The 12,833-nt window shown below is 40.8% G+C and overlaps 1 protein-coding gene across 1 annotated transcript in view; it reads left to right on the top strand.

Moving 5' to 3' along the window:
* The window catches only part of CLVS2 (clavesin 2), a 38,755-nt gene extending 29,044 nt beyond the window's left edge, over window positions 1-9,711 (top strand). Inside the window, exons 3-5 of the mRNA XM_079970810.1 lie at window positions 604-714; window positions 3,012-3,232; window positions 7,291-9,711. Coding sequence (XP_079826936.1) covers window positions 604-714; window positions 3,012-3,232; window positions 7,291-7,378 — 420 coding nt within the window. The 3' untranslated portion in view covers window positions 7,379-9,711. The remainder of the gene's footprint in view (window positions 1-603; window positions 715-3,011; window positions 3,233-7,290) is intronic.
* The last annotated feature ends 3,122 nt before the right edge of the window (window positions 9,712-12,833 follow it).

The following is a 12,833-nucleotide window of genomic DNA, read 5'->3' as shown; positions in this document are numbered from 1 at the left end:
GAAACATTTATACGTTCCCCCTCCCCATTCAAAGACTCGCAAGGCAGCTAACAACATATATAAAACAAGAATAGTGTTCATTCATAAAAGATAAACGAAAGTGAATTTGGGTACATGGATGGGGAAAACAACTTTTGATGGCAAATCTTGTAACTAGAATGAATATATTTCAACTGCTACCTAGCAGGCAAAATTGCCATCTCTTTATCTGAAAGATTGAGAGAGAGCTACTGACAGGAAACTGGGCATCTTGGTTATTGCTATCCTGAAATGAAAAATTGGAATTCCATTCTTTAAATATTACCTTACTTTTGTTCTTTGCCTTTTATTTTTAAAATAATGTGGCTACATTTTAGGACAGAGAATTCAAATGCCATGCATGAAATGACTTAGGTGTGATAATTGCCAATAGAATATTGGATTTGGAGTGAGAAGGTCTGGATTCAGATTCGCATTCAAGCATGATTGCGCTAGCCAAAATCTCAGCCAAACCTACTGTGCAAGGTTGTGTGAGGGTGCACTTTGTGATGAGAAGGAAGCAAATTGCAACTGTGATGAATAAAACAAGGCCACTAACCATCTTTTATATGTATTATATCCTAGGACAGTTTTCCAGCTCGCTTTGGAGGAATTCATTTTGTAAATCAACCATGGTACATCCATGCCCTCTATACAGTTATACGGCCATTTTTGAAAGAAAAGACAAGGAAAAGGGTATTTTTCTCTTGTTTGTTTGCATGGTTTTGCAAAATTGTTCTTTGTTTCTAGATTGATCACTTTGATTGGCAAGCAACACAAGCAGCAGAGGCAGTGCCCGTAGCATTGAAATAAATTCCTTATGAAACACATTTACTCATTCTAAAACTATGTTTGTTTCATCATGCAATGTGCCAATGGGGAATGGTTTCTGTTGTTCTATTAAGAGTTTTAACTTCCAAGTTATTAGGAAGCTTTGCAAAATCATAATACAGTAATCATATTTTTTAAAGAGTAAGAACAATTGTAAATATGTTTTATGTAAGAGATAAAACATTGATACCAATAGACTTTAGCATCCAGATGATAACAGAGACTAAATAAATTCATCTTCAAACACTGTTCCTCGATCAATCAAAGCCTAGCCCTGATTTTATAAGTTTTACAGTGCTTTAAAATGTTCTGAACCTAATGCAGTAAGCATAGTTTAAAAATGCTGTGTGTAAGTTAATAAAGAAGCTGTCATGAAATGGGACATAATCAAATTGCCTGTGTTTTAATTTATGGGGAGGTACATTTTCACAAATCTTGGTTATGTTGGGTGCAGGTTCCTAACCTATTACTTTTACTGAGGTGCATAATGCTATAAGTAGCCAACATGTGAAGCATTGGAGTAAAATACTCCCAGGAAGCACCCCATCAATAACTGGACTATAGTATTTTGTACCAGCTGATACTTCTGAATATCATCTCTGCAGGTGATATTCAGAAGTATCAGCTGGTACAGAATACTATGTTGACTAGTCAAAGTTATAAAGTCTTTAATGGCTCATGTTAACTTAACATTAGACAAAAATACGACACCTGTGTTTTAACATATGGTGATGTACATTTTCACAAGAGTCATAAATGGAAATCTGACTTGCTGGCTTAAAAGAGAAATGGACTCTGGGGCATTGATTACTGCAGCACTCTGTGTTTTCATTGCCCATTTTCATCAGTCCAGTGTACCAATTTGTTTGATGTGGACACTAATCAAACTCCAGGAAAGTACACCAGCAGGAAAACCCACTCATACTGTATGTGTTAGGGCTTTTTCCCATCCTTTCCCCAAGAACAACTCTTGCACCACATTCATACGCTGCCTTTGAAATCCATAGGAAATTCAAAAGCAGCTTGAAGTGACATGCTAAGTAGCACTATTCTTTGAAGTGAAAGAAAAGAAAGTTCCACTGTACATACTGGAGCCCTTGAGGGTACATGCAAAGGCTAGCTAGATGGCAGCTACTAACTATCTAGAAGCAAAATGCGGTGTCCTGCTGTAGTCAGAGCAAGTGGAATTTGATGAAGGAAGAAGAAATAAATTCCATGACACACATCACAGATCCCACTCAGTAGGATATTTAAAAAGACCCTGGCAGGGTGCTGTGGTTTATCTTAGATTTCTGAGAAGCAGAGATGCTGTGTTATCCAACTCATTCTGGGTTTTTCTCTCCAAAAAGACTGTAGTGTTTCTCGGTCATATGTCAGATTTTTTATTTTTTAGTCTGGAAAATATGCTTGGGGATATTTGGGGGCACTTATGAACCTTTGATTGCCTATTCTTTTAATATAAACACACACACACACACACACACACACACTGAAAAGCCATCTTGCCGGATATATTTGCATTCTCCCTTCAGCTTCTGCTACAAAGTATCAGCTGCATGAAACTTATTCCGGCATGAGATGCACTGGAAGTGGTCCGAATTTTAAAATTCTGCCCAGCGGGTTTGTATCCAGTGCTGTGTGAATGGAAGTCCACTTGTACCAAGAAGTATTTTTGCAACCATTTGCTTGCACTAGCTACTTCAACCTAATTTTGGCAATCCTCCTTCCCTTTTGTACCCTCCTGCCCCATACCTCAGGCCATACTTGAGAATGCCTGCCCTTGGAGAAGCTTTTCAGTGGGCACAAGAGGCTACATTGGGGAAGAGGTACGTGAACTTCTAATCGCACTGGGTACAATCCAGTACTTATGATTTCTAATAAATTAGAAACCTTTAAGTGGTCCTAAAATGCAACATTCCTTAGAGTTTAGCAGAACATATACATACACATTACACACATACATTTATTAGCTAGGATCCATAGAATGAGATGCGTGCACTAGTGGGATTTTTTTTTTTTTTTTTACTTTTCCTTGTTAAACATCAGACATTCCCAGCATAGCTGCTTTTTGAAAACCTTGCATGGATTTGCCTTGTGTCAGGAAGGACTGATATCCGCTGAAGGTGCTGGCTTGTAATGTCTTTGATTCATCCTTTTAACAGATATTTCTCCATGGAAATAACCTCAACAGCCTGCACCAGCTAATCCACCCTGAGATTCTGCCTTCTGAATTTGGTGGAATGCTGCCGCCTTACGATATGGGCACGTGGGCAAGAACGCTGCTGGATCACGAATACGACGACGACAGTGAATACAGTGTGGACTCATACAACACTTCTGCAAAAGAAGTCGAAAAGGACCTGTCTCCCAAATCCATGAAGCGGTAAGTTAGGCCTGTTGAAACAGAAAAGAAGGGTGTAGACATTGACCATTGACGATGCTTGGATGGGGCTGATGGGAGTCGGAGTCCACAAAGTTCTAAAGGGCATGTCAGTAGCTATCTCTCATGTAGTTGATTTTCTAGACTAAATGACTTCTGCTGAGGGCCAGGACAGTAGCATATTATTTCCTAGGAACATAGGAAGCTGCCATGACTCAGTCATAGTGTTGGTCCATTTAGCTCATCACTGTTGACACTGTCTGGCAGCAGGTTTTCAAGCAGTATTCTTTATCTACTTGGATATATCAGGAATTTTATCTGAGATTTTTGATACAAAGCATGAGCTGTGGTGCTTCCCCTATGTAATTTAGCCATTCCATTAAACTGTAATGCATATTGATGCAGTAACATTCATTGTTTTGTATTAATGCATTTTGAAGTGGAAAATGAAAACTCCGCTCAAGGCAGCTTGCAACATAGAACATTACATTTTCATTAATGATGTAAAATACAAAGAGAGAGGGTCAGCAGTTTAAAAAGATCGTAAAAATATTGTCTGTCTCATATAATAAAAGCCTGCCAGAACAGAAAGTAGTGATGGAGAGGGACCAAATGCACTTCATTGATTTGATTGACTATGTATTTCTATGCCACCTTCCATTCAAAGGAGTCCCAACGTGGCTTACCAACAATAAAGAACAGCCACAGCTGTAGGCTACAATTACAATGTCTGGGCAATTTAGAGCTGACCCCACCAAGGCATATAATACCATTAACAAATCAACAATCACATGATCATAGGTAATTAGAAAACAATTATAAAACAGCAGCTAAAACACAGGCTAAACATTCACCCTCACCCCTCTGCACATACTGCCTCAATAATCATTTACTCTACTGATTGAAATACAAATCCCAGCAAACAAGAGGACATTGATTCAATAGAAATACCTACAAACAGAACCATACTGCAGCAAACGCCTTGTCTCCTACACACTGATCACAAAGGGGTGTGTTTGTGGGCAGCAGCCCTTCTACTGTTCCCTGAAGTCAAGCTCTCAGCAAGAGATTGGGATAAGCCTCCTCACAAGCAATCTCAATCCCAGCAACAGACAAAAGCAGTGATATCCTATTACAGATCTATAGGTGGGCTGTCCAGGAACTGGCAGCGGACACACCTCATCTCTCTTCCCAGTAGCCACAGCTCATCAGTGTCCAGGCTGCTAGAGCTGCCACTGAACTGGGTGGGTGGATGGAATTAGTTCCCTTCCCCCCTTCCCTTTGCTTGTACTACCTGGTAGTCTGACAGCCAGTCAGAATTCTCTCCATCCACATTTCATGCTCCAGCTGCTCACCACTAAGAAATTCCTCTCTTTTGTCCCATGCAGCTGTGCTTCCACACTTAGCAGGACACAGAGGATGGCCTCTCCTTCTGATCTAAGGGAGCAGGCAGGATGGTGTGAAGTTATTGCAAGTCATGGCACTTTCATACCAGCCCTGTGGAGTGTTGTGTGATTCCAGATGTGGAGGACAACCCATTGGGACACAGATATCAGATATTATCATGAGGGAGCCAAGTGAATTCCCCCTTCAGGCATTATGCTGGAAGAACAAAAGCTATAGAATTGAAACACGAATGCAGCAAAGCAAGCCCAATGAGATATGCCCAACTTATCAGACATTGCTCATACACCTGTGCAAGCCACGCTGTGTGCTACAGAGTTCAGAAATTTAGGAACCAGAGAAATAACCTCTCAATAACAGGTTAGACAGTATTGTTAGGAACCACATATGTGACTACATTATTATGCTGAGATCTGAAGCCATCCAATTCTACAACATCAGTAACAAATATTAAATTACATTTGAAGGGAGGACTTTAGAGAAAAAACAGCATTGCATTTTCAGTGACTGCAGTTTCTTTCGGATGAAAAAAATGTTAATGAAATGTAGCTGCATGAACTCTGAAGCTTTGTTCTTTGCTAGTTGACCAGCTTTGCTGAAGGAAACTGTCCTTGCTCAGTGATAATAGGGTAACATATTTCCCTTTGCGTTGTCAGAAATATTAGTGCAGGCTGGTTGCCCGTCCATTTAAATTCAAGTGCAAGGGGTGCCATGTGTCACTATCCCAAAGTATCTGTTTGAATCCTTTCTTCCTAAGCCACAGCCTGAGCTCATCCACCCACTCATGTTTTTAATATCCTCCTTGGGCATTTCCAAGCCATCCACCAGAGATGGATACAAACAATTTGTTTCATTAGTCAAGTAGATTAAGCTTTTCTGTTGCACCTCGGCTAGTGGTCAAGTTAATCTCAAGAAGCTGGCGCATGTATTGCTTCAGCCAAGAATCATTCTGCTCCATGGCTTTGGGGTAAATACTGTTTTGGGTGTCTGCTAATGCTCCTCTTGAAAAGGCCAAGTAGGGCCTCTAGGTAGCATGTGATGCCAGTTTCAGAGCATTATTAGCCAGATGGTGTGTTGGAAATATTCCACTGCCAGCAGCTTGCAGCTGGCAAGACTTTGTATGAAATCTAATCCCCTTTCCTCAGCAACAGGACGTTTTTACCTTACTGCTAGCACAAATGCATGGAAATCCTTGCTTGACTTCAGTAATAGCTAGTAAACCTATTTTTTTTGTAAGATTCATTGAATTCAGGTGTGTGTGTGCTTTTTAATCTGATATTTCTACAGTCAGAGTTTTATTTTTATTATTTCTCAGATTTATATACCGTCCTTCATCACAAGATATCAGGGCGGTTTGTCCTCTTTGATCCATAGCAGTTTCACTTCTACTAGGTAGCTCCCTTCCTGTGAATTAAGTTGATGTCTCTGTACTTGCTCAGGACACATGCCGCTATAGACATCTGTGCACTGTGTTCAGGAATAAGGCCTTTTGAAACACAAAAGACTGGAAGGGACTTTAGCTCAAATGTGCTCGGAATTACTTACTCGGAACACTGGCTCTTCTCTGCTGGAGGGCAGACTGCTGGCTATTTGGTAGAGATGCTTTTGCCCCACCTTGAACATGATACTTTTGCCCAGTTTTGGGTGATGTCCCCTCCTGGTGCAGCTCCAGACCACACAGGAGCCCACTGACCTGCTGGAGGGGCTTTGTGGGTACAGGGGGCTGCAGAGGAAGAGAAAGGTTGGTTGCTCAAGATGCCTTCTGCTTGCACCCACCAATGAATTCAATTCCATTTGTATAACTAATGTTTCTCACACTATCTAAAATGAGTAAATTGGATGTTGAAGTGAATTAAAAGAGGTTCATTGATTTGTGCAAGATCAGAAGCCCTTAACTTCTATATGTTTTCATCATGGAGTAAGTGATCATGTAAACTTGAGGGTACCCAACAGAGTGCTCTCCAAATATTGCTGGACTCCAAGCCCTAGAATCTTCGCCCATTGGCCATTCTAACTGGGGTTGATGGGAATTGTAGTCCACAACATCTGGAGGGCACCACCTTGGTGATCCCTGATATAAAGAATTCAGTGTTGTTCTCTTTGGTGAGTGGATCAGTTTCATCAAGAGAATGGCACATGGATGACCAAAAAAATGTATTCTTTGTTAGTGTAAAATAATGATTGAAAGTGATTTATCTGTTAGCGTAGACAGAATTTGTATCTCAGGGTAGCATTCTGGGGTGACAAACCTCAAAAAAATACAGTTTGAATCTGTCCTGAGAAAAGTTTACCAGCTTTCTTTAGGGGAAGTATGGAGAAGCTGTAGCCCTTTAGGCGTTGTTGGACTGTAGCTGCCATCATCTGTGACTTAATAATGACAATTTTATTATTATTGGCCATGCTGGCAGGGTCTGATGGGCGTTGATTTCCAACAACATTTGGAGTGCCATAAGTTCCCCACCCCTGATATAGTGTGTGGAGGAGAGGTGTACATCTTTAAATATTAAATATACACTGGTTGTAGGTATCACACCATATTTCCCAAGCGATTTTCTGGATACTGGCTAGCTTTTAAAAAATAAATAAATAAGTGAAGTCTACTTTCATTTGTCTTAATATCAGGCTTTTCTTTAATAAAAAAATACTTTTTTCCACAGGTCTCAGTCAGTTGCGGACCCTGGAGTGTTAAAGCGCATGGATAAAAACGAAGAAGAAAACATGCAGCCCTTGCTTTCTCTTGACTAACAATGTCTGAGCATCAAACATGAATTGGGGTGGAAGGTATTGCCTTTCGGCAACAAGCAAACCATTGGGAGGAGAATGTGTACCAGCCGGAATCCTATTTTTCATGTTAATGTAGCATAACATAATGAGGCAGCAGGTTTTGCCAGTCAGCCTGGAACATGCGAGCCCTGGGCTGGAAAACAGGGTGGAAAGGAAGAAGATGAAAAGGAGCAAATATCAATAATATATTCTGTTAAGTGCCAACCTGTTTGTAAATAGAGTCTATTCCTTCTCTCAGAATTTGTAAGTAATGGTAGGGATGTAGTACAGGAAAGGGGAAAAAAGAGTGGCTATTAAAATATGCCAGTTGAATGCACTGTAAAAGAACGAAAAGCACTCTGAGAAAAAAGAAAGAAATCAGACCTAAGTAACATTCATCCTTTTTATACAAAGCCATATTACACCTTTCATATGGACTGCTTTATTCTGTTCAAACATTTTTTCTTTAAACGAGAAGATATAGGGTCCTGTAGACATCGTTGTAACTGGTGTGATGTTACCTGTCAATCAGATTGTATTTCACAGACATTGCTGAGATTCATGATGGAGACTAGAAAGAGAAAGAAAGAAAGAAAGAAAGAAAGAAAGAAAGAAAGAAGAAGGTATAGACACAGGGAGCCAAGCACCTTTCTTTGGCATATAAGACAACTAGTTTTTAATCTTTTAATACTAAGTTTGGGGTTTTGAGACCCATTTGGGTCCTGAGCATAAGGTGGGTCTGCCTCTTATCTGGTCCCCATTTGAGAACTTGCCTCCTTGACTGGATCATTTGTAGTAATGCTCAGCATTCTACCCATAATACTCAGCAGCAGCAGATTGATGCATTTCTAAACCTTACAAAACTGAAGTCTGAATACATATCTATATATTTTTACCACTCTCTACATATAAAGTGTCATTGGTAGATAAGTATATGTAATCAAGGATTTATAAAAACATACCTATTTGGTGTGCTTAGAGTTTATTATAGATTGTATATTAAGACAATGTCATCGTTAACATAGTAAAAGATTAAGTACTGCATCCTACTTTGAGCAAGATTTAATTGTTATAAGTACGGTGTAGTACAATACCATGCTAAGGCCATCTTTTGTTTTGTGATGTAATTGTGTAGATGAAACATGTGCCATATTAGACAGAAAATACATTTTTACCTCAAAAGACCAAACAGTCCCTAAAGTGGACTGAACACAGTCAGCTGTAGTTTAGGGGTATATATTCATCTTTGATGTGTGCTGATATGCTTGTGTATTTTCACCGTACATCAAGACAAGAATGTACCCTACAACTATACAGATCTCTGTCATCAGAATTTAATATGCCACTTGAACAGGAATGACAAGATCTCTTTCTCGCAAAAAAACCAAAACGTTACTACTGAACTCTTAAGGGCTCTGAAGAAATATATTGGAATTAATTATTGGATATTTAAGATGCCTAAGATCAGGCTTAATGCTGCGACAGATTGTGTTTCTATTGAAAATCTTCAGTTTCAAGACAGTAGAATGACTTGTTTGTTTTAAATCACCTCCATACCATTCAGAGAAAACCTTCAGATAATTTTTGGGGAAAGAGGAATTAAAATACATTCTGCCTGTACTGTCTTTGTGTAATTCAGATACTCTGTTGAGACACCATATGCATGTCTGCTATCATTGATTTCCACTGCAAGCTAATGTTTAAACAATGTGAGGCTGTAGTGTATTCTAGACCACTTAATGCTCAGTTAAGAGATTCTTATTTGGTTTAATTTTTCTTTTCCTTATTTAAATTATGACAATGGTGTTCTTTGCAGGCTAGAGCATTATGCTTGGTTACATTATAGAAGCATTCATCATTCTAATAACATGGTAAACAAGCAACCTATCTATTAAGCAGGGAAACCTTCATGGTGGGAACACTATGATGAATGCATTAACCAAAACGGATCTGTTTTTGACAGGAATGGCTTGCAGTTGACAAGAACTATGTTTATCACATCCAGAGAGCTTAAGTTGAAGGCTGTGATCTTAAAACAATGACTGCCTATTGTATGATATCAATTGCCCTTGGGCCACCTCACTGAATAAACACTTAACAGGCAGCCATGGCCAATCTAGGCTATCTGGCATATGTCCCAGGACCAGCAACTGTATCTGGTTTGACCCTTGGTGGTAAGTAAGCAGCCTAACTTATCACAAGACTGCAGCCTCAGAGTTTTCCTAGAAATACAGCTGCAGCACCTTTAGCAACATCAGCAGTAAGAACATTGCACGTCTCTCCATGGGGCTCTACATCAGTTCCCATGGAGTAATTTGATTGTTGTTGTTGTTGTTTAGTCGTTTAGTCGTGTCCGACTCTTCGTGACCCCATGGACCAGAGCACGCCAGGCACTCCTGTCTTCCACTGCCTCCCGCAGTTTGGTCAGACTCATGTTTGTAGCTTCGAGAACACTGTCCAACCATCTTGTCCTCTGTCGTCCCCTTCTCCTTGTGCCCTCCATCTTTCCCAACATCAGGGTCTTTTCCAGGGAGTCTTCTCTTCTCATGAGGTGGCCAAAGTACTGGAGCCTCAGCTTCACGATCTGTCCTTCCAGTGAGCACTCAGGGCTGATTTCCTTCAGAATGGATACGTTTGATCTTCTTGCAGTCCATGGGACTCTCAAGAGTCTCCTCCAGCACCATAATTCAAAAGCATCAATTCTTCAGCGATCAGCCTTCTTGATGGTCCAGCTCTCACTTCCATACATCACTACTGGGAAAACCATGGCTTTAACTATACGGACCTTTGTTGGCAAGGTGATGTCTCTGCTTTTTAAGACGCTGTCTAGGTTTGCCATCGCCTTTCTCCCAAGGAGCAGGCGTCTTTTAATTTTGTGACTGCTGTCACCATCTGCAGTGATCATGGAGCCCAAGAAAGTAAAATCTCTCACTGCCTCCATTTCTTCCCCTTCTATTTGCCAGGAGGTGATGGGACCAGTGGCCATGATCTTCGTTTTTTTGATGTTGAGCTTCAGACCATATTTTGCGCTCTCCTCTTTCACCCTCATTAAAAGGTTCTTTAATTCCTCCTCCTGCCATCAAGGTTGTGTCATCTGCATATCTGAGGTTGTTGATATTTCTTCCGGCAATCTTAATTCCGGCTTGGGATTCATCCAGCCCTGCCTTTCGCATGATGAATTCTGCATATAAGTTAAATAAGCAGGGAGACAATATGCAGCCTTGCCGTACTCCTTTCCCAATTTTGAACCAATCAGTTGTTCCATATCCAGTTCTAACTGTAGCTTCTTGTCCCACATAGAGATTTCTCAGGAGACAGATGAGGTGATCAGGCACTCCCATTTCTTTAAGAACTTGCCATAGTTTGCTGTGGTCGACACAGTCAAAGGCTTTTGCATAGTCAATGAAGCAGAAGTAGATGTCTTTCTGGAACTCTCTAGCTTTCTCCATAATCCAGCGCATGTTTGCAATTTGGTCTCTGGTTCCTCTGCCCCTTCGAAATCCAGCTTGCACTTCTGGGAGTTCTCGGTCCACGTACTGCTTAAGCCTGCCTTGTAGAATTTTAAGCATAACCTTGCTAGCGTGTGAAATGAGTGCAATTGTGCGGTAGTTGGAGCAATATTTGGCACTGCCCTTCTTTGGGATTGGGATGTAGACTGATCTTCTCCAATCCTCTGGCCACTGCTGAGTTTTCCAAATTTGCTGGCATATTGAGTGTAGCACCTTAACAGCATCATCTTTTAAAATTTTAAATAGTTCAGCTGGAATATCATCACTTCCACTGGCCTTGTTATTTGCAGTGCTTTCTAAGGCCCATTTGACTTCACTCTCCAGGATGTCTGGCTCAAGGTCAGCAACCACACTACCTGTGGTGTACGAGCCATCCATATCTTTCTGGTATAATTCCTCTGTGTATTCTTGCCACCTCTTCTTGATGTCTTCTGCTTCTGTTAGGTCCTTACCACTTTTGTCCTTTATTATGGTAATCTTTGTACGAAATGTTCCTTTCATATCTCCAATTTTCTTGAACAGATCTCTGGTTCTTCCCATTCTGTTGTTTTCTTCAATTTCTTTGCATTGCTCGTTTAAGAAGGCCTTCTTGTCTCTCCTTGCTATTTTTTGGAAATCTGCATTCAATTTCCTGTATCTTTCACTATCTCCCTCGCATTTTGCTTGCCTTCTCTCCCCTGCTATTTGTAAGGCCTCGTTGGACAGCCACTTTGCTTTCTTGCATTTCCTTTTCATTGGGATGGTTTTCGTTGCTGCCTCCTGTATAATGTTGCGAGCCTCCACCCATAGTTCTTCAGGCACTCTGTCCAACAAATCTAAATCCTTAAACCTGTTCCTCACTTCCACTGTGTATTCATAAGGGATTTGATTCAGATTGTATCTTACTAGCCCAGTGGTTTTTCCTACTTTCTTCAGTTTAAGCTTGAATTTTGCTATAAGAAGCTGATGATCTGAGCCACAGTCAGCTCCAGGTCTTGTTTTTGCTTACTGTATAGAGCTTCTCCATCTTTGGCTGCAGAGAATATAATCAATCTGATTACGATGCTGCCCATCTGGTGATGTCCACGTGTAGAGCCGTCTCTTGTGTTGTTGGAAAAGCGTGTTTGTGATGACCAGTTTGTTCTCTTGACAGAACTCTATTAGCCTTTGCCCTGCTTCATTTTGATCTCCAAGGCCAAACTTGCCAGTTGTTCCTTTTATCTCTTGATTCCCTACTTTAGCATTCCAATCCCCTATAATGAGAAGAACATCCTTCTTTGGTGTCACTTCTATAAGGTCTTGTAAATCTTCATAGAATTTGTCAATTTCAGTTTCTTCAGCACCAGTAGTTGGTGCATAAACTTGGATTACTGCGATGTTAAAAGGTCTGCCTTGAATTCGTATCGAGATCATTCTATCATTTTTGGGATTGCATCCCAGTACAGCTTTCGCCACTCTTTTGTTGACTATGAGGGCCACTCCATTTCTTTTACGGGTTTCTTGCCCACAGTAGTAGATATGATGGTCATCCGAACTGAATTCACCCATTCCCGTCCATTTTAGTTCACTGATGCCCAGGATGTCAATATCTATTCTTGCCATCTCATTTTTGACCACATCCAACTTACCCAGGTTCATGGTTCTTACATTCCATGTTCCTATGCAATATTTTTCTTTACAGCATTGGACTTTCCTTTCGCTTCCATGCATATCCGCAACTGAGCGTCCTTTCAGCTTTGGCCCAGCCGCTTCATCAGCTCTGGATCTACTTGTACTTGTCCTCCGCTCTTCCCCAGTAGCATGTTGGACACCTTCCGACCTGAGGGGCTCATCTTCCAGTGTCATAACTTTTATATGCCTGTTGTCTTTGTCCATGGAGTTTTCTTGGCAGGGATACTGGAGTGGCTTGCTGGTTCCTCCTCCAGGTGGATCACGTTTGGTCAAAACTC

The sequence above is a fragment of the Podarcis cretensis genome (assembly GCF_951804945.1).
Source record: "Podarcis cretensis genome assembly, chromosome: 3".
Lineage (NCBI taxonomy): Eukaryota > Metazoa > Chordata > Lepidosauria > Squamata > Lacertidae > Podarcis > Podarcis cretensis.
Note: the sequence above shows the minus strand (reverse complement) of the source record. Positions and strands in the feature narration are given on the sequence as shown.